The 21,757-nt window shown below is 45.5% G+C and overlaps 1 protein-coding gene across 8 annotated transcripts; it reads right to left on the minus strand.

The window, feature by feature from the left end:
• Window positions 1-1,436: 1,436 nt before the first annotated feature.
• On the minus strand, window positions 1,437-20,639 carry HDAC5 (histone deacetylase 5). Of its 8 annotated transcripts, none has more exons than XM_053453844.1 (26): window positions 20,476-20,639; window positions 14,413-14,484; window positions 10,832-11,139; window positions 10,188-10,332; window positions 9,765-9,876; window positions 9,491-9,621; window positions 9,138-9,269; window positions 8,840-8,952; window positions 8,502-8,615; window positions 8,214-8,394; window positions 7,859-8,049; window positions 7,566-7,772; window positions 6,815-6,947; window positions 6,516-6,649; window positions 6,075-6,195; window positions 5,638-5,687; window positions 5,171-5,278; window positions 4,851-4,906; window positions 4,438-4,525; window positions 3,991-4,110; window positions 3,794-3,891; window positions 3,485-3,603; window positions 3,105-3,238; window positions 2,932-3,016; window positions 2,656-2,797; window positions 1,437-2,043 (listed from the first exon to the last, which is right to left on the minus strand). In XM_053453844.1, the coding sequence occupies exons 1-26, from the start codon at window positions 20,522-20,524 to the stop codon at window positions 2,004-2,006; spliced, it is 3,183 nt and encodes a 1,060-aa protein (XP_053309819.1). In that variant the 5' UTR covers window positions 20,525-20,639; the 3' UTR covers window positions 1,437-2,003. The 8 variants fall into 8 exon arrangements, with proteins under 8 accessions (XP_053309819.1, XP_053309824.1, XP_053309823.1 ...); XM_053453849.1 differs by having other exon boundaries at window positions 10,871-11,139; window positions 20,476-20,637; XM_053453848.1 differs by lacking the exon at window positions 14,413-14,484 and having other exon boundaries at window positions 10,832-11,136.
• Window positions 20,640-21,757: the final 1,118 nt, after the last annotated feature.

Below are 21,757 nucleotides of genomic sequence, written 5' to 3' on the forward strand. Positions count from 1 at the left end.
TCAAGGAGCAGGCCTAGGCAGCTCTGCAGAGTATTTCTAATTAATGGATTTAGTAAAAAGGAGCATAATAATAATAATAATAATAAAAAGAAATAATCATGGTTTAGTGAAAACTATTTTTTGGGAAAATAATATAATAAACAGATCTCAACATATTAAAAATGGACCCAATTGCAAATGTTTTTCGCCCATTTGCGTGATGTGTAAATTGAATTTGTTTTCACCCTTTTAACACAAAGCTTTTGCCCAAACCATGATAAAAAATATAAAGGGCAGTCCCACGTAATATTTTCATATTTGGCTAATATGTCTATATTTAAACATTTTAGAGACTTTTTTTTTAATTAAATAATAATCAGTCACAATATTATTATTTTTTTGTTTGTTTCAGGTTACTTTTGTACTAATTACAAAAAAAAAGAATTAGTCTTTTTTTTTTTTCCCCAGGGGACACAAAATAATAAAATGAATTAAATATTACAGGTTATTAATGAATTTAGTTTGGTCCTTAGTGGGACTGCCTCTCCAATTACACAATACATATATAGATACACACGTGCGATTACATACATATTCCCAGATACATACACATAGTGTTATAAAATATTAAGCACATATAATTTCATTAGTCCGAGACAGTTGAGTGCCACAGAAGGGGTAAGATATGCATTTTCCGCACGTGTTGGGATATATATATATATAAATATACATAAACACACACATAGAAGAGCTGATTTATCAAAGGCCGACATGTTATTTTTTGCCATTTTTTTTCTTTGGTTTTATGTAATAAATTATATACTGTCGCAAATGCATTAAAGCAAGAATTAGAAAAAAAATTAAAAATTAAAATAAAAAAAGCCATTTAAAGAGGCAGTAAACAAAATGGTGGGAATCGGACAGCATGAGAAAAGCCCCGCAGGAAGAAAAAAAAGTTTACTGCCGCTTTAAAAGGATAAACGTAACTTGGGTTTTAACCGAACGATCTAGTATGTGAAACAAAAGGGTTAAACACATGAAAACAGCATTTCTTACTAAGGTAAGACTGTGTGCTTCAGCCTATCGGTGCCCTCTTCTTATATCACGTGACTATAGGCTACAATTAAATTAGTCCCCGAGGAAATCTGACTATGGCGAGATTACTTCCTATCAGGGGTTAAAGATGTTGGATATATTCAAAGTGCACTTTTTTTTCAGGGGTTTTGATGAAAAGGGACTTTTTATCCTCCAAAAAAAAACATGGGCGGTGGGTCAGAGGTAAAAACTGGAAGTTTAGATGTAACGTAAGGAAGTTTTACTTTACTGAACGGGTGGTAGATAAATAGAACAGTCTCCCAGCAGAAGTGGTAGAGATTAAAACAACGAGGGAACTTAAAAAGACATGGGGTAGGCGTATGGCTCCTGAATCTAAGACAAGACCAACGACTGAATACGGCACGTAAAAAGTGGGCTGATCTGGTTAATAGTTATAAATGTATAACTATATATGCGTAAGCAACAAACTGAAATGCTAATTCCTCCCCAAAAAATCTACTTTCTTATATACAGCAGGGACATTTGGCCTTTGATAAGTGTAGAGTATAGTGTTTTATAAAATCCTATACATTATTTCTTTGTCCCGGGTCATTTAAGACGTGCTACATAAGTATAAGGCGTGCGCGCGTATGTGTGTATGTATGTATAAAGACATATATATTTCTAGGTTAGTGTTCGGGAGGCATGTCTCGTGAGAGATCGGTAGCACATCTTAGTGTTCCTCTACCTACGGAAGGTGAGACCAGGTACAGCACAGCAGCCGAAATGGGACAAGGTTCAAGAGCGAGGTCACAGGTCGGGGGGGGGGGTAGATGACTGTTTTGGGACGTAGAACCCATTTACTCATTTCTGTATTTTTTTTTTTCTGTTTCTTGGTTTTAATAGAAAAAATAATCAGATCACCATAACAAAAACTAATAAAATAATAATAAAAAAGAAAAAGACTGTGGCGCTGGATCCACGTTATCTCACTGAACTGGTTCATCCTCCATGGGCTCTTCCAGGGGACTGAAAGGAGACAAAAGCAGGGTGGGGGTTATTTTTGGGGGCACTTCTCTTTCTAGAACACATATGGGGAAGGATAGGGGTATTTTCAGTGACGTATTTTGGCTGAGTTGACTCAGGGAAATGCCCTGCCGCCCCCATCATTTAATTGCGCACTCGCTGTGCTGAGCACCAAGCTATGACATCATACCCCGGCTCACATATGTGTTCTATGGAGGCTGTGCTGGCTACATGAAGCTCTGTTTCTCCGATCTCCCCAACTAGCCCATGAAGCGGTGATGCACCTAGAAGGCTGATCACCCAACAGGACAATCTGCCTCTGGGTAACTCAATATCTAATTAAAGGAACGTTTTTACATGGGTTATTACTTAAAATGCCTTGTTCTCCCACTAATAATAATATTATTATTAGTGGAGAAATTATTCATAGATTTTACCAGTACTTTAAAGCCCACTGGCACTTATATATATATATAGCTCTGAAGGACCAATCAAAGCTTTGTGACATGGCTTGACCCAGCCCATAAGCAGGGAAGGGGCATATAGATGTAAATGTGGGGGTTTAGAAGAAGTGAGTACACCACAAAGGGTTAAAAGGAACCCGATCCCGCTTACCTGGGGTCTGCACTGCCTTGTTTCGCATCCACAGATAACGACGCCAGTGCACTGACTGTTTCTGCCTCCTCTACCTCCCCCTGCTGTAATTCCAAGATGGAACGACCCAGGGCTGTGCTCTTCAGTGAGCTCCAGTGTTTGCCTGCGGGGGAGAGGTCAGCTAAAGCTGGGGTCGGAAACACAAGGCCCCGCCCCCAGGGAACCACACGCAGTTCGTTAACCAATCCAACATCCCTCCATATAATTTTCCTTTATTAGGACCCCTGCCCAACTCACTCTGGATGGCGATCACTCTCTCTAGGGTGGTCAGTGCGTTTTCGCTTGGCCTTTGTTGCAGGGCGCTGCTATCGAGGGGTGCAGGCTATGGACAAAGAAAGGAGGTCAGAGCCGGTGATGGGGGCCAACAGGAGAGCCCAGTGGCAAATACATACCCCCTCTCCTGCTCTCACCTCCATGCCCAATAACGCAGAGACGCAAGCCTCGGAGGCATCACAGATTGCAGTCAGGTCGTGGCCTCCTTCAAGTGCCAGGACCACGCGTCCTCCGGCAAGAGTCATCAACTCCTTGGTAAGGTGACCAAAACCTGCATGGTACGATTAGATTAGTGAGGGTATGTATGAATAAAAAGAGAGAGGAAGGAGAAGCTGAGCGATGATTCGGTAGGGACATAATAGAAGGTGTGGTGGAAGACGGGCGGGTGATAAGTATGACATATTTTGGGTAGAAAAAGGCATGGAATTTAATTAATGAAACAGGGTAGGGACTTGTATGTTAAAAATGAAATCCAAAGTATAAGGGTGGGAGACAGAAGAGAGATACTCAGGCTTACACTTAGCGGTGACTGAATAACCCCCCAACGGACTTTGGTGGCCCTCAACTGCGTCAAATCCAGCTGAAACCAGGACAAGGTCGGGGGCAAATTCCTTGGCTATGGGCATCACCACCATCCTACAAGGAAAGAAGATGATTTCTCTGTTAGTGAGAGGAAAGTTGAAAAGAATTTATGGTAGAGATGAAAGATGGAAGACTTAGACTACAAACACCACGTTTACCAGATCAACGAACCCCCATTGCATTCCCTTTCTGTTATGTTTTGGGATAAGACAGTAGAGTAAAGCCATGAAAAACTGGGACACACCTGAAAGCAGCAAGGTATTCAGTATCCCCAACCGGGGGCTCCACACCACCTGTCCATGCAATGTTCACATTAAAGCCCACTCCACAGCCAGCGCCCACCTGTGACACAAGGATAGATGTATGCACTCAATCCCGCCATAGTATGCCACATGCCACCCGCCACCACCGCCATCTACATGTGTTGGCTTCCAAACTCACCTCTTCCGGAGAGCCACTACCCGGAAAAAAGTTGCCGTCGTCGTAACGATGTAGAGACATGTAAAGAACATTGGGGTCATTATAGAAAGCCTGTTGTGTGCCATTTCCATGGTGGATATCCTAAAATGAGGAAAAAAAAACTCATAATGCAAAAAAGTCTAAACCCGGGAGTCCCCACTGGAATGGAGGGCTCTAACGATGACTTATACAACAGATTAAAGGGTTAATCTCCTATGGGAGCAAACAAACCAACCAATGTTTTCAATGGGTTAAATGGTCAGCCTTATATGGGAGACAAAAGATTTCATTCTAAACTTTTTCACAGTAAATATTTCTGGGAGATGACGTTTATTAAAAGGCGGAGGTCTAAAACTGAATGGAATTCTTTAATGTTCGGTCCTATGGAGAAAAACCCCAACTCCTCGTCCTTAACGCCCGGTGACTTACCCAGTCCACTATCAGGATCCGACCCACATTCATCTTCTGTCGTAGAAGTTTGGCCGCAATTGCTACAGAGTTAAAAAAACAGAAACCCCTAAAGGAAGAGGAGAGGGAGCGAGAGGGTCAGCGGTGGGCGAGCGCGGTGTTGTGGGAGAGGGTGCTGGGGTCCAGAGAAGTGAGGAGCAGACACAGAGGAGCGGGAGAGAGCCCAACAGACCAGGAGAAAAGACTCGGTGGAAGAGGAAGAAGTGATGTAACAAAGATGACTAGACAGTAAAGACTTCTAAACACTTAGCGAAAGTTATAGGAACCCAAAGGAGGTTTGATGGACAGGGACGTCAGGACTGAGTGACAGAAAAGAGGGTCGTGAAAGGGTAAATAGGGGGTCCTCGAAGGAGAACCCCCAATACCGTACTCACATGGCAACGGATTCTTCAGCATGGTGCCCGGGGGGACGGATAACTGCAAAACCATTCTGTGGGAGGGTAAGGGGGAGACAAAAGAGGAGATGGAAGTCCACAGAGAGATTATTGAAAAGTACAGTAGTAATGGGGGGGGGGGGGAGAAGGACAAAGAGGCAAGTGGCCATGTTTAAAGGGCAAAGAAAGGGATGGGAAGAATAAGATGGGCCGAGAATGTGAGCAGATATATGGAGAAATATAACACAGGGAAGATCATTAGCACCTGACCTCCATAATGACCAATTAAACCGGTCTATTTACTGTCCTGCAACCATTACCTTCAGCTCTCCAGACGCCACTTTGAATGTTAGCTCAATAAGCGAGCCCACAGCCGTCCGCACCGCAGGAGGGGAGTGCACTTCATTCCATACGGTGTCACTGTCCACCTGCCATGAGAGATATACTGAGAAGATGGTAGATAAATGAAACAGCCCCCCAACAGCAGTGGTAGAGGCTAATCCAGTAGGGGAATTCAGACAAATTAAGCTTTACAGCAGGAGTAATGGGCAGACAAGATGGGCTGAATGGGTCTGATCTGCCGTCACATTCTATGTTTCCATAAAACACTGCAGGGCACTTGAGGTTGGCGTTCCCGACAGGTAATACTTTGTTGGGGGGCAGTAGAACCCATGGCCCTCTATCTGCCATCACTGACTATCGTTCTCCGGGTCAGGCAAACTGCATTCTGGCAAGAGGTGGAGGGTGGCATGAAGAACGATACTCTGAAACATCTGTGCACACTTACCCCAATCCCACCACAAGGCAGAACTGCATACAGCTTCTGAGAGAGGGGTCCTGCGGGGTATTTATATAGAAAAAAAACAAAAATACGGAAAGTTAGAAACCACGTAAGAAAAGATATGAGATTTGCAGGGGTTACCGATAGTAAAACTGTATGTTTTGGGCCAGGAGACTGTTCCTACAAGTGCACTGAAGTTTAAAATGTATAGAAACATGTAAATAGTCAGTACTTGAAAATAAAAAAGGACCTCCCCGTATCACCCATGTGATTCTTCCCTTTGCTTCCCACTTCTTCTATAGTTCTCCTATCAAGGTAACTTCTCAAGGTTCTGCTTCACTCTGCTGCGTCCCCCTTTAAATCTAAACCTTACAGCCCAATCCCCTTCCTGACACAATCTCACCCCCTTTCCCTTTGACATCTCCGTCTTCCCCTGCCCTCACCCAGCAGGTTCTTGCTCTCCAGCTTGTGGCGACTCTGTGGGCTGGTCCCGTAGAGCAGGGTGTGATGTTCTGCATGTACCGTCTGAATCTCGTCCAACGTTGCCTTCCTGCCCCGTACACGCTGCGACAGGGACATCACGTCATTCCTACTATCCTTAAACTTGGTCTTTACCCACCACCACCATTCCAGCCACCCTGCTGTATCCCTCCACAAACGTTATACGAGCCAGATGGTTTCACCTTGTGGTGATGTGCAGACATAATGCAACTCGGGTGTCCCCTCGTGGTGAAGCCATATGGTCTCCCTAGTGAAATAATCCATCTAATATTCTATGTGATGTCCTCAGATGTTTGTCAATGGTGTGTCGAGCCCCGTTTTGCATTCTTATGAACCCCCTTTAGCAAAGTGGTATATTATCACTAGAATACGCGGGAACGTACCTGACACCTGTTTAGAAGACCGGTCTCCTGCAGGCGGGACCAGATACTCTGTATTCTACCAGCATGCTCCGGGTGGTTGTTGGTATCTCCACATGCGCATTGGTGCTTCAGCATCAGGGTATCATAGACTAGGCCTGAAGAGTGGGGGGTAAAGAGAATGGACATGGCGAAAGTTACTTGATGACATTAATTGCTGTAATTCATAGAACCGGGGCAGGGAATTCTCCATTTGGGAACTTTGAGTGTAACTTGTATGTCTACGGCACCTATGAGTGAAGAAATAACGCATGTGGTCTCACCAGTGGTGGAGAGCATTCTGCGGCGTGGCTCCGAAGTGCAGGCGCTGAGAGGAGCTGCTGGGGAGGACTGGGTTCGACTCAGAGCCGTATGAGGGAGGGAGCCTTGATACAAAGGCAGGGTGTCCGGGAACAGCTGGTGGTGGTGGGGGGAACAATGAGCGTTACAATACTGTTAGATAGAGTATGAGGAGAGGACCGCAGACATATTACAGGCACAAAAGTGTGGGGGAGCAGACAGCTCTGTCAGGACTTGTAATAAATGGTTCTGCGGATAAGTCCTGCTCACCACCTCCCTCCCTATACCTGCAGTCCCATCCACTACAACAGCAGGTCAAATGGGGGGGGGGGTGCCAGTCGCGTCCCTGGGGGGAGGTGAGTCATCAGCGAGTGAGTCATAATGCGCTCTACTCATCAATGAACTGCCGTTACACATCAATGCACACTGGAGAATGTCTCCCCCCCCATCCACTGATCCAGATTTCCATAACTCAAGCTATCACAAAGCCCCCCTCTCCCCACCAGAAGATTATTCCCTTCAGTCCCATTTTGTATAGCGTACCCTCTACTCCTGTGTGCCACGTTGCCTGCCCCAACCCCACTTCCTCTCTGCACTCCCCACTCCTTATGCAGAACGTCCCACGATTCTCAACCCAAATTCAAAATCTCACTCTATGTGCTTCCCACTCCAATAATTTCTGCCCCTGAAGCACCCCCTTCACTCCTTCTCTTTCAATAGCCTCTACAAAGTCACCTTTTTTAGTGCATTTTCAGCACCATTGGTCTGTTCCTCTTCTTCCTCTTCCTCCTCTGCTCCATCGTCCTCCTCTTGGGTTTCCTCACTCTCCGTTCCTCCATCAAGGGTAAAGATGGCACGGCACCGCTCTCCTCCATCTTGTTCTGTCAGCTCCTCTTCTGTCTCCTCAGGGTGTATAGGAGGCTGTCGTATACCCTCTCCAACCTGTTGAGAAAGATAATAAAGTGGGTCTGACACTCAATGGTGTTGGGTGGGCAGCCCAGAGGGACTGACTGGCAGTCCTCACTCACCTTGCTAAGCTGCTGCTGGTCCAGATAATGCTGGTGTTGAAGAACCAGTTGCTGGAGGGCTTGGGGGCTTTGAGGGAGTGGAGAAGACTGTGTGCGGCTCAGTGGACGATGCCGGTGACCCTTCGTGACAGACCGCAGGGAACCGGAAACGCGCTCCCCTCCCACCAGGGGGGACTGACCATGTAGGGGAACTGTGACACAAAATAAGAGGGTGACAACAAAGGGAAAGGTGGGCCAAAAAATAGGCAAAGGCAAAAAAGGTTTGGTATTGGAAGAGGAAAAAGAGAAGAGTGTATAGGGAAGATATTATGGCATTAAGAGAAATAAAAGTAGGAACACAAGGAGTGGCGCTCACCTGTAATAAGTGCACTCTGCTGTCTGGCTTGTTCTAATAACAGGACATGCTGAAGGAGAGTAGGGGCTCCCAAGGTACCTAACTCCCCTCCGTCCAAGCTGGGTAAGGTTGTCGTACTGAGGAAGGGGCCACTGGGACGCAGGTTCTGACGCTCGGCTCCCTCCTGGGGACTGAACTGGCCCTGGGGAGAGATGCTTAGATATAACCCAGCTGTACGTTCTTCCACCCAGTACGGGTGTGTGCAGGTATAGGACCTCACACCATGATCTCGAGCAGGAAAGCACTTACACTGAGGTTGCTGGCACTCCCTTGCAGGCAGATATTGGGCAGTGAGGGGGATGTGTAGAGGCCTAGAAGACCACCTGCACCTTCCAAGGTGAGAACTCTTTGTTGCGGAAGCATCTATAAGCAATAAGGGAACACAACATTATTAGTTAACCCCCAACCCAGAGCTACAACAACCTGATGAGCATGAACAATCTCTGACCTGGTGTCTTCATGAAACCAATGTTAGAAGTTATAGTCTAAACTATAATTCAAAATGGAGCAAACCACAAATTCCCCATTAACAAAAGAAGTTCAACACTCCATATTTCCTCTCCACCCTTTTCTCTGAACCCACGTACCTCGCTGGGAATATTAGGCACACTCCCAGTCAGTCCGTTCTCACAGATGGCACTATTCGAGCTGTTTGGGGAGGAAGGTCCGGATCCTGGGGCGCTGTTACATACCGAGGATACTGCAAAGGGTGGAGCACAATAAAACTCATCAATATAAGACTGGCGGAATAAGAGACAAGCAGGATGGGTGGTGGAAAGTGGAAGCCCAGGAATGCAAGATGGCAATGGACAGGGTACAATGTGGTATGTATGGGTGGAAGGTCTAAGGAATGGTTTGGAGGAGATGCAAGACCGGCATGCATACCTTGGATCTCGATAGCTCTTTTTTTGAATGCACTGATAACGGTCCCATCTTTTCTACGAAGCAAAGGACTACTACGCCGTTCTGCCACCTTTTGCTTTAACCGAGAGCGAACCTTTAGGTTGGGTTCAGAGGCTGCAAGAGATAAAAGAAAAACTAAATAAACAAGCTGGACAAGACCGCCAGTTCAGAACATTTCGATAAACAGAACACTGAGCAGCGCTGTTTTGAGGGTTCACCAGTAAGTAGGCCACTTATCTTGCGACTTTATTGCTTTCTTTCCTACTTGATGCCACGACCCTTTCATCTTTTTTACTTCCCACCCACACTGATCCGGTGCAGTAATGTGTTTTTACCAGTCTTGCGGAGTGGGAAATCATCTCTCCCGTCACAGGTTCCCAGAAGAGGCAACTTATAGGATGGAGGGGTTGCTGGTGAACCAGCCTGAGGAGGAGAACTGTGGTCCAGTGAGGTATGGTGGGTGCCCCTAGAAGAAATGACAGACAGTTGACAGAGAAGAGAAGGGCAATGAGCACAAGGATGAGATGAAACCTGACAGTATATAAGAAAAAGAGAGGAGAAGAACAAGAAGACTTTAGGACCTTCTACAGCAGGAGCATCGCCACTCACCAGCACTTTGGATGCTGCAGGATGGAATGGTTCACACTCCCTGGCACCTCCTTGGATTTACTTAGCAAAAATTCCTGTAGCTTTAACTTCACCTCTGTGCTGGCGATAGCACCTTGGGTAGACAGAGAAACCAAAAACACGGGTTAAAGGCCAATGGAAGAAGGTGTGAGATGCGTAAGGAATTATAACCCAGTCAACCTACATTTATGTTTTGCCCACATCAGCCATAAACAGAAAAGAAATATCCTGAAGTACATAAATAATACCTTTGACCTCAGTCCAGCACTATTATCCCAAGATGTTCACCAGACAAGTGTCATTATCTATGGGCTTTGTCTATAAGGCACAACAGCTGCTTTCTAACAATGGCCACTCAAACTGTGCCAAGGGTTACAGCTCCACAGACTCGTGTCTCCCTCTTACTTTCTTTGCTTTTTTCTTTGTTCCTCAGTATCAGAAGCTGTTGTTCCAATCTCTGCTTCTCGGCTTCCTCCTGTCTCTGACGCTCACGTTTTCTCTGCTGCTCCAATTCTTGCTGCCTCTTGGCTGCCAGTATTTCCTGCTGTTGCTGCGGACAAAAGACAGGCAAGGTTTAGAATAGAGGAGAAAGTACAAAAGAGAAACAACATGGATAAAGAAACCAAGGGATCTGGTGGTGGAACGGTAGGGCTGTGTCCATGGGTACAGGAGACCTGAAGATATAACAGTCATGGAAAGGGAGTAAGACATTGAATGTCTTAAATGTTAAGAAAGCATGTAATGCATACAGACATTGATAGGTTGGGTGGTAGGTCAAAAGGTGACTTGGGTAAGATAAAAAAGTGCAGAGTCGGAGAGAGTCGGATTATGAGAGGAGGTTGTCCATGAAGAAGGAGAGGAAGGTGCATTATCTGGACCAGCAAGGACACAGGAGACAAATCTGAACTAGGGGAGCGGGAGCAACATCTACAGTAAGTGGAAAGTCGGGGTTGTATGTGAATTGGGGTGGGGTAAGGGGGACTTGTTAGATAAGGGTTATGGTCCCCACCAATATGGAGTAAACAGAGGTGAAGGGTTATGGTCCCCACCGATATGCAGTAAGTAGTGGTGCAGGGTTTGGACCCCACCTTGAGGTGCTTCTGGATTTGGACCTCATGTTGCCTGGTCAGATTCTCGTGCTGCTTCTGGAACTCCGCAAATAAAAGCTGCTTCTGGAGCTGTTGCTGTTGTTTGAGGAGAAGAAGCTGCTGCTGAAGCTGCTGCTCTCGAGTCGCAGGATCCAGGGGCACTCCAGGACCGCCGCCCGCCCTAGGCTCTGTCCTCAACTCCCCGGGATTTGGAGAGAGAGTATTGGGAGAGGGCACCGCTGCAGAAAGGATGGGACTAACCTCCACTGCTGAAAGACAGTAGCATTCAGTTAGCAAAGGTACACCTGTCTACAATATGACATGAAGAACAGGTCACCAGGAATCACATTACTTAATGATACAGATGAAGAAATGTCATTCACCACCCTGAATTCCTCCATAATTACACAGGATAAAAGGGGATTCTGGTCATCTACATTAAAAATATCCACTACTTAAAATCAGTAAAAGTAGGGGGGAAATGTACAGCGCTGCAGAATATGACAGCGCTACATAAATTAATCAAGAAGAAGAAGAGAACACAAAAGCTGGGATGTAATAATATCACAGATAAATGACAAATTCTATTACTTCTCCAATACAATTCCACTTGGATTTTAAAGCGGATATCCAGGGCAGGAATATACTATAGTGTGCAGGATATTTGTCCCCCAGAGGAGTGACATGTTTAGGGGGTCTCGAACCCATGTAAGAAAAAAGGTGACCTTTAAAGTGACAAGTTTAATGGGTTCCAAAGACAGTCTTAACAGAGGTTAACAGAGGTTAAAGATAACATAATTTTATTTATATTCTAGAAAAAAAAACCTGCCTGTGTGTTTTGCTGTTCAGTATTGGTACCACAAAGGGTTAATAGGTTCTATATGAATTGGGTTGAGTATTGGGATGTTGAAAAAGATTGGTGCAAAATGGATGATGCATGCGAAAATAGGGTAAAAATGAGGTAAAAGGATGAATGAGAAGCTTGAGAGAAGTAAGGATGAGTGAGTGAGTGAATGAATGAAGGAGGAATGGTGTGAGGGAGACAGGAGGAATGGAGAGGTGGTGGATAGAGAGAAGGAATGGGAGAGGAAGTGACAGTATAGGGAGAGAGCAATATTTGATTAAATGCCGAGAGGAACAGTAAGTGTGAGTTAAGTAAAAAAGAATATGTAAAAAAAAGAAATGAGAGGAATGACAGGAGTGTTGGAGGGATGTAAGAAATATATAAGATGATTGAGAGAGGGATAAGGGATGCCACAGAAAGAGAGATGGGGAGAGGGGGGATGCGGGAGTAAAAGAGATGGGTGGGGGGAGCAGGTGAGAGCAATAGAGCAATGTGAGACACAAAGACATGGGGGAAATGTGCGAGACTGTGACAGAGACATAATAACACGGGGACTGCAAAGGGGACAAGACAGCAGGAAAAGGATGGAAGAGAGAGTAGATGGCGGCAATAGAGGGGGATCTGGGGCAGAGGTGTGGGGGGTGAGAATGAAATGTTAGGCAAAGGTAAAGGAAGAGTGTGAGTGGAAGGGGTGAGAGTGGGATGTTGGCCAGAGATAAAGGAGGAGTGTGAGTGGAAGGGATGAGAGTGGGATGTTGGGCAGAGGTAACAGAGGAGTGTGAGTGGAAGGGTTGAGAGCAGGATGTTGGGCAGAGGTAAAGGAGGAGTGTGAGCGGAAGGGGTGAGAGTGGGATGTTGGGCAGAGGTAAAGGAGAAGTGTGAGTGGAAGGGGTGAGAGCGGGATGTTGGGCAGCCAGTAGGGTTCATGCTTATCATCTAGAGCACTTTTATCATCAGCAAACGAGAAGAAAATTGGGGTGAAACAAAGAGGGGCTCCTCAATAATACAACCAGGTATTAGTATCGTTAAGGCTAATAAGGCTGAGTTTGGGCCAGAATTTGATATTTACCAGTGTGTTTTTTAACCGACAGAGAGTTAAAATCTGGGTACATAAAGACACGGCGGGGGGGTTAGCGAGGGGAGAGCTCCGTGCAGCGCTCCTCCAGTCTGCAGACATCAGTGGAGCTAAAAATATATAGCTGGAAATATATATAGACTGAGACACATCACACAGCCACATACACCGCGCACCCCCACCGCGTGTATATATACAGTATATACATATACATACATACATACATACAAACACCAGTGTGCAATGAGGTATTTGCACCAGTCCTGTGTATGCATATAATTAGCTTTTATGAAACGTACTGTTTTTGGTCACTAGGTGAACATTATTTGTATACTGAATGAAAGCAAACACAGGAAATAATACATTACCAGCTATACATTCATTACACGAGTGCCGATACACAGCGTATTATTAACATATTGTGATGTCTGTGTATTAGGAGGGGACAGAGGTCTGTGTCCTGATGTCTGTGTATTAGGAGGGGTGAGGGGTCTGTGTCCTGATGTCTGTGTATTAGGAGGGGTGAGGGGTCTGTGTCCTGATGTCTGTGTATTAGGAGGGGTGAGGGGTCTGTGTCCTGATGTCTGTGTATTAGGAGGGGTGAGGGGTCTGTGTCCTGATGTCTGTGTATTAGGAGGGGTGAGAGGTCGGTGTCCTGATGTCTGTATATTAGGAGGTGGCGGGTATGTATTGATGTCTGTGTATAAGGAGCTGGCAGGTATGTACTGATGTCTGTGTATTAGGAGCTGTGTATTATGTACTGATGTCTGCTGTAACATAAGATAAAGCTGTTGTAATTGGTGATTGGTGGTGGTCTGACAGGAGGACCCGGCGGTCTATGGGGCACCGATGGAAGAACAGGTCCTCAGGATGGATAAAATGAGATGGGAGATCAGGGATAAGGAGGAAGACACATGTGGATCTTAGAGTCCAGAGACACTGGGAAGGAGAGCCTTGGGAGACACTACGGGAACCCGGAGATGCAGGCGCGAGACAGGGGTACCAAGACACGGAATCCAGAATTACCCAGTGGTACCCGAAAGGTTCAAGAGGGAATCGCAGGGACAGAAATGGGAGCATGAAACACACTGGCGATGCAGACAGGAATCACCGAAGCCTGGAAATGCTGTGAGCTGAAAAATACGAGCCCTGGTGATGGGGTGTGTGAGTTTACAAAATAACGCCTGGTAGAATAATACAGAGAAAGTGTCCTGTATGTGGAGGGCAACAGACAGAGAGACACCTGTCAGCGGAGGGGAGAGCGGTTTACCGCAGACACAGCTCATTGTAAGTGGGGGGAAATGGATAGAATGTTATTGCAGAGGGATGGAGAGATGACACGAGGATCTGAAACATACGGGGAGAAACCACACTGACAAAGGACGAGGCTGTGAAAGTGTCAGTGAAGGTGGAAGAGAGCAGAGGATGGAGAGCTCAGGAGTAGAGTGTGAGAAGGGACCATGGTCCTGACGGAGAGCAAAGGGTTTCCAGGCTGTCTCCGAAGCTGGAGGGACAGAGAGGGATGGGGGAGTTTCTGTGAAGTGACAGGGGGTATTCCCAGGGAACGAAGGAGTGTGTGATGATTCCCATGGATGGAAGTGGTGAAGAAGAGGAGCTTCTCACCTGCAGCAGGCAGCGTGTGTCCCTGTGCCCGACTCAGAAGCTCCAGCGCTGGCTCTCGCCCCTTCACCCCATCTGCAGAGGACACACAGGGCTCTGTCTCATAAATAGTCTGCAGCATATCAGGCAATGCCAGAGCCCTGGGAACCAGCAACATTCCCCAACTCCCTCCGCCTGGACACCAGCAACCAGCCGACCTCCCCTCCTTCACCAAAAATAAATAAATAAAACACACCCTACTCCAAAACAGTCGCCCCCCCCAACCCCACTCCGGCTTCTTCTTCAATAAACGGTCAAAGTGCCAACGTGGAAGTCAGACAATCCATATCCAAAGTTGGGGTGGCAGTGCCAGGGGTGTTTATAAGATTGGGGGGGGGGTTAGTTAGGCCTGTACCCTGCCCTCCCCCTCCTGCCTAGTGAACTGCTGGTCTGCGAGTGGAAGGTTCTGCAGCAGAGCGACTGAAATAGAACAGGAGAGGAGGAGCAAGATAAAAATAGACAGGAGAGAGAAAGAGAGAGAGCGAGAGAGCTCGGGGGAGAAGGACTGCTCAGGAATAACACAGCTGTCACACTACAGAGACATCTCACACCAGCAAGGGGGCAACAGACTGGATAACAGGGGGGGCACGGAATGTGGCGGGGAGAGGCAATAAAACAGAGGAGGGCAGGAAAAGACAATAAACCGTCGTAATCTGGGATAAGGCTACCTTTCTAATCCTTTATTATATGTTTGTAAACGGTCTGTTATACAGACTTTGGTGTCTCTCTCTCTCTGTATATATAACACCGGCTGTTTTAGCTACACTCTAGGAAGAGGTTGTCCTGGAAGAAGGGCTGACGTTGTCCTCCATGGTATATAATTAAGAGACTTCTTGGACCATACCACTTTCACGACCGTGCATGCAGGACCCGTTGCTTCATTCCGCCATATACAGAAGCCTCTCTCTCACATACATGTACAGATAGATGGACGGACAGATGGGTAGATGTTCATAAAAAAATCATACGCACTCACACACGCACACAACACACTCACAAAACACACACTCCCCTCACTACTGTTTGATAACGATGAATCTATAATGGAGATACTTGTTGGTTTCCAATATTGTACTGTATCATGCGTTATATGACAGATATAGGTCTTTGGGTACATTAGCACCTTTTCTCTCTTTCTTTTACTTTGTTCAGTTATTTCTGCTATTTAAAAGGAGGGTCCAGGGGGGAATAACAAAGAGAACGGAGAGATGTCTCTCTAGAGAGCGCTGTACGCATGCCGGTGCGCCGCGGCCCGTGTACACACATGAATGCACTCAGGTACGCACATATACACCGCGCTGCTGATCTGCAGTGTGACATTCGTTTGCTGCTCGGCATTCTTCACATAAATAGCAGGCCGCGCTTATTATTAGACTGCGGGTAAATATAGCTGTTACCTCACGCTGGAAGCAAGTTATTATGCTAAAGTGCAATCTACTGGCACCCAAGAAGCTGCGTTACCAACACAAGATGGGAACGTCAGGAGTTTAACCCCCCGAGCACCACAGATGAGAGCATAGGAAGCATTCGCCGGCTGGGCAATTTACGGGCTACAGTACCTTTCTAGTACCACAAGGATGCCCACATCCCGCTCTGCCTCCCAAAATCCAATGCCTTGGGTACCCTGAGGGATGAATCATTCAGATGACCCCTCTACATCGATCGGCAATTGCTATGTGAACTCAAGGGGCTACAAGTCGCAGAACTAGCACCAAGGGCAAAATGATCCCTTTCTCCAAGTGTAACAGGAATGTGATATGGAGGGGAGCTGGGCGAGAAGGGGTTAAGTTCCCCATCTCATCAGGTTCAGCAACTGAACCAAAGGGGCATAAAACCTAAATATCCAGAAGCAGGTCTACCGGCCCCACGTCTGCCGGTCCAGACTAGTCCACCATCTCCTTTCTAGCTGGACTCCAGAATACCTTTCTTTATGGGCCAGATATGTCCCTCAGTGATGGTCTTTGGCCACCAGCTATACTCAACACGATTGGACGATCCATAAAGTCTATACAACCAATAGGAGCTCATATATGCCCCTGCTGGTTTCCCATTGACTGGATGAAGTGCACATTTAGAACATTGGAGTACAAATACAGACTTATAGAGACAAAACGCACAGGAGGAGTACAGTTTGTCTCTTTTTTTTAAATGAATGTACTTTGAAAAAAAGAGTTCCGATAATTCCCAAGTTGCGCAATAGGAAAGGTATGAATGAACGCACAATCAAGAAAGCGGTCTAGAAGGATCCCCCCCACCAAACTGGGTGCAGGTCGCTCTATCGGCGCAGTTGCTCGATGGGGCTGTTACAGCCCATTTAAACCATGGATGATGGTTCCAAACTGGAACAGCCATGTTTACACGCTGTTACCAGGAGCCTCGTGTCTTAAACAGGTGGCACGTGACATCATATGGCAGTACTCACAAGTAAGGAAGGCAACCGCAGACGAGGCAGCTGGGGGCAATTGCTTAGGGCGGCACATAAAATAAATATGTGGCTCTAGATGTGTTTCTATGACCAACAAAGGATACATTTATAGTTGCCCTCCCTCTGGTAATACCGGTTGCAGGTTCTCAGAATCTATAGGATCTGACGGGTTATGGATATCTCATTAAGCTTTGACTGTAAGAAGAAAAGCCACATTCTAGAGGTCTTGCTGATTGAGATGGAAAGGAAGAACTATTAACAGTGGGAAATGGATAAGGATTGAGGAGGAAACCATTAGTGTTTATGACAGGAACAGGCAATATAAGGCCCCGGGGTGGATGTGGTCAGTCTCAATATTCCGCTCGGCCCGTTTGAAAGTTATTTGCACTTTACATCACTCGTCTGTGAGTCCCATGAGAAATGTGTCGGATCTGGAACAAAGACACAGCAGGAACCACCCAATATAACGTTACAAAAAGTCTGAACCCCAACGTTATCAGTGTGACCACTTACGAATGTAATCGTCCATCGCTGGTTCAAACGATGGATGGGTTAAGGAGTATAAAACGAATGCCATGTAAGGGTGTTTGGTTAGGGAGGAAAGTTTGTGAGATGGGTTATGGATGAAAGGAGAGGTGGTCCTCCTTGGCATCATCCAATGGAAGAGGTGACTACATGCTGGCAATCCCATCTAGTTACTCTTGATCGCTATATATTCTTCCATAACCTGGGATTCCTTTTTTGAGGGACAACCTATCTTATTCAGCCAATTTACGTGGCAATGGGACATAATGGACCCCTTGAAGATAAATCTGAAGCTGTTCTTTCTCTCCTTCTGGATGCAATAATATTTTGGGAAGGATGACCTTTGTAGAGTTGTTTCTTTTTTTAACTTAATTATTTATGTCCAACTATATAAAAACATTATGCAACACATACAAACATTTCTTTCTCCATTCCGTCCCTAGCGCTGGCCTCTGCTTAAGCAGACGGGGAAGCACAGACGTGATGATACATACCATACAAATCCAGTTATGAAAGACAGTGCAGGTCAGTGGGAGCCAAGAGGAAGCTCTCCAAATGTTTTTTGACCTTCAACTCAAATGATACTCAACCAGCCAAGTGCTGGAGAGGATCTCAGAGGCTGCAGCTCAATAAATGCCTAAAGTTCTATGTATTGGCTACCATTGAATAGAGACGGAGTAAAAACAGGAGAGAAGTCAGTTTAGGGACATAGTAGATAGTAGAGGAAGCAGGAATGGTAGAGGGAACATGCATGGGATCGGCATCCGGCTCCTCAATCTAAGACGAGACCGTCGACTGATTAAGCAGGGAAAACTGGTTGACTAGATTCGCCGAATGGGTTGTACCTGCCGACAGATTCTTTGTTTAATGGAAGGAATTGCTGTGGCTATACAGAACATTGAACAATCAGCAACAATCAATGACCTGTCAATTTTATGTTTAATGCCTTTAAATATTCAACCATCACTGAAAAAAAAGATTAGAGGGCAGAAAAGAGCTGGCTGAGAGAGGCAGGAGAAAGGATTTTCATAAAAACCTCCAATGGAGAGATGTGAGGAAGATGAGATGAAGGTAGGGTGGAGAAAAGAAGTGGGAAGGACTGAAAGACTGATTTGAAGCCATTAATAAAGACCAGTATAAGACCATTAGAGGTTGGAGACAGAAGTCAAGGTGTAACCAGTCTTTGGTGGGTATAAGAACATAAGGCTAAAGAAGAGATGGGCCAAGAACTGGATATCTAAAGACAGAGGGTGCAAGACCTGACACCTACCAATGTGAAAAGCGGTGGGATACAGGTGGGTCGTTGTGAAATTTACATTTTATTTCACTGCATTATCCACACCCTCAGTAGAACCAACACAGTTCTTCAAAGCCAACTTCCTGGTCCAAAATGATGTGCCTAGTCCCTACATTCCATACATTTGTCTAGATCAGACATACACATTAAACATTAGGTTTGTTGATGGTCACAAACCTATGAAAGCAGAAGAACAAGTATGTTCTGTTTGGAGCTGCTTCACTGCACGTCTCTCAACGGAACGTCTCCTTTTCAAGCTATCTACCTGCCCAATATATGTTACACGATGATGTGTTTATTTAGGTGATAACTTATACTGACAATTCAACCTAAACAAGGTCTTCACATGCCCAACTCCTTCTGCACGTTGTCCCCAAGGTCATGAAGGAGACTCAACTTCATCAAGAAATGGATTATTCCACAGCTGGACCATTTATGGAAGCCCTGAACAGAACACGCTCATAGTGAATAATCCCCCAGCTCGTTCTTCAAAATAAATAAACCCCTGAACTTGGATTTATTAAAGGGGATCATGTAAAGTAAGCGTAAGACTTGTGACATAATTGTAAGCAGCTACTTCATTCATGTATTAAATATCGCCGGCCCGCAACAAGCCCAGACATTTTTACGAATGATAAGAACGCACCGGCTGGGGTCAGTTCTCCAAGCTCCATCCATTACCAACCAATGTATAATAAAATAAAAAAAAATAAGAGGATTTTAATGAATACCATCCATCAGGGCCGGACAAATCAATGCAGCTGGCAGCTAGTTCGCTTTTTATTTATTTCTTTTTTTTTGTTCCAGGAAGGGATGCATCCATAGAGACCTGCGCAAGACGTTAGATCCCTGCAATAGAAATGTAGACATCTCGGCTACAACGCGATTGGCCCTGCTGTCCGTGAATCTGAATTATAAATTCGGAATCTCGCTCCCCCCTTATGTACTCATTAATGTAAAACTTAACTCTCGTTCTGTTTGCTTATCCTCGGATAAAATGAAGGAATGTCATGTGCCGGGGATGGAATATGCTAATCGGGGCTAATCAACTAATTATTAGGCTGATTAGACGTAACACGAAATTGCTAGAGATATGAGCTGCCGCGGCGATTTCACACGGCGTGTAGGAAATATTCTTATTGCCCTAAAAAGAGGGTCTATCGCTCTCCGAAATCCTGTATTTTTTCAGAAGATTCTTTTAAGTAATAGTGTTTCCAGATAATACAAGATATATTTATTATACGCTGGCCTGATATACACCTTGGGATCGGGCAACTTAAAGGGACATCCCGGTGAATGTTTACGGAACCAGGGCTGGAGCTGTCTGGCAGAACACATCTCCTGCAAAGCCAAATACCCCTGGGGCAGGGAAAGGGGCAAATGGGGGGGTTGTCATATTAATTGTAGTACTATGATGGCTGGCGTCCCTTTAATTTTCTATTGCCAAGTTACTGCTCCTGTTTGACTGACGCTGGTTCTCGATGGCTTTCTACAGATGGGTGAAGAGAAGGTTTTGGTTTGTACCTACGGGTCCATATGTAACAAAATGTAGAACCGGAGTAGCTGTGATGCAGAACAGGCTATTTATTAACAGAGAACTGATTGAGAAAAAAGAATACAAAAAGCAATCACTTCTATTAATTACCAACCCAACAAAACCCAACGAAAAAGGTCCACCATCCACACTGAGATACCTCCAAAGGATACCTCGTCTACCTAAATAGACGATACTGCTTCCCCTTCACATGAAACGCACGTTATCTAGGAATAAACCACTTACCAGACTGGGTGGGCAAGCTCATCCTGGTGTCCAGAGGCTGGACAGACATGTAGAGCTGAATCTCCAGATCCCAGGATCCCAGCGAGACCAGAACCACGAGCAGAGGGCTATTAAAGCTGTTGTCCCACTGAAAGCATCCTGTGCTCGGCGCTGGCCTGCAAGAATGACAGGTATGTAAGGACAGCGACCTTAACAATTTACAGCGTTAGTAATTAGTGATAGAGGCAATTAGCGCTGTGTCTCCAGCCAAACGACACGAACGAGGTTTATCGAGTAGTAGGAGGAGTTATAAGGAGGGGTTATATGGAGTAATAGGAGGAGTTATAGAAGGGGTTATATGGAGTGATGGGAGGAGTTACAGGGAGGGGTTATATGGAGTAATAGGAGGGGTTATATGAGTAATAGGGGGAGTTATAGGGAGGCGTTATATGGAGTAATAGGAGGAGTTATAGAAGGGGTTATATGGAGTAATAGAAGGGGTTATATGGAGGTATTATATCGACTAATAGGCGTTATAGGGGTGGCGTTATATAGAAGTAATAGAAGATATTGGGAGGGGTTACATTAGAGAATAGGAAGGGTTATAGGAAAAGGTTATATGGAGCCATAGAAGGCATTATAAGGTGCAGTTATTTGGGGTAATAATGAGCAATGCCCTTGTTTTTAAAAGAAAAGCATATTATGTCAATTAAAATAACAGAAATCCAGCACAGACGGGTTAATGTTATACATGATTCTATAATGATTTCTAATGGAATATCTTCATAGGCGTACAGATCACTCCCATCACTCCTGTGTTCCAATGGCCCTTTATCACTCCCATCACTCCCGTGTTCCAATGGCCCTTTATCACTCCCATCACTCCTGTGTTCTAATGGCCCTTTATCACTCCCATCACTCCTCTGTTCCAATGGCACACTGTGTTCGCTGATCCAAGTTTAAGTTTAAAAGGCTAATTGATAGTAATAAAAACCCTTTTGAATGGAGTTATATATATATATATATATATATATATATAGATACGGTATATATGCAGTAACAGGGAGAATGAGCGATGGCAGCGTACGGATAAATATACTGTGTCTGAGCTGTGACGCTGGCTTTTCTCTCTAATAATTGTATGGCCATAGATCAGGATGGCTGAGGCTGCTGCACCCCCATACTGAAGGGAGATCACGTCTCCATGCGTCTGTGACCCTCCGCTCCACCAGAGTCATTAACATTCAGAGCGCAGAGAAGAGTGTGGGTGGAAAACAGCAGCATGAATGGATACGCAGAGAGA

The sequence above is a fragment of the Spea bombifrons genome, chromosome 13 (genome assembly GCF_027358695.1).
Source record: "Spea bombifrons isolate aSpeBom1 chromosome 13, aSpeBom1.2.pri, whole genome shotgun sequence".
Classification (NCBI taxonomy): Eukaryota; Metazoa; Chordata; class Amphibia; order Anura; family Pelobatidae; genus Spea; species Spea bombifrons.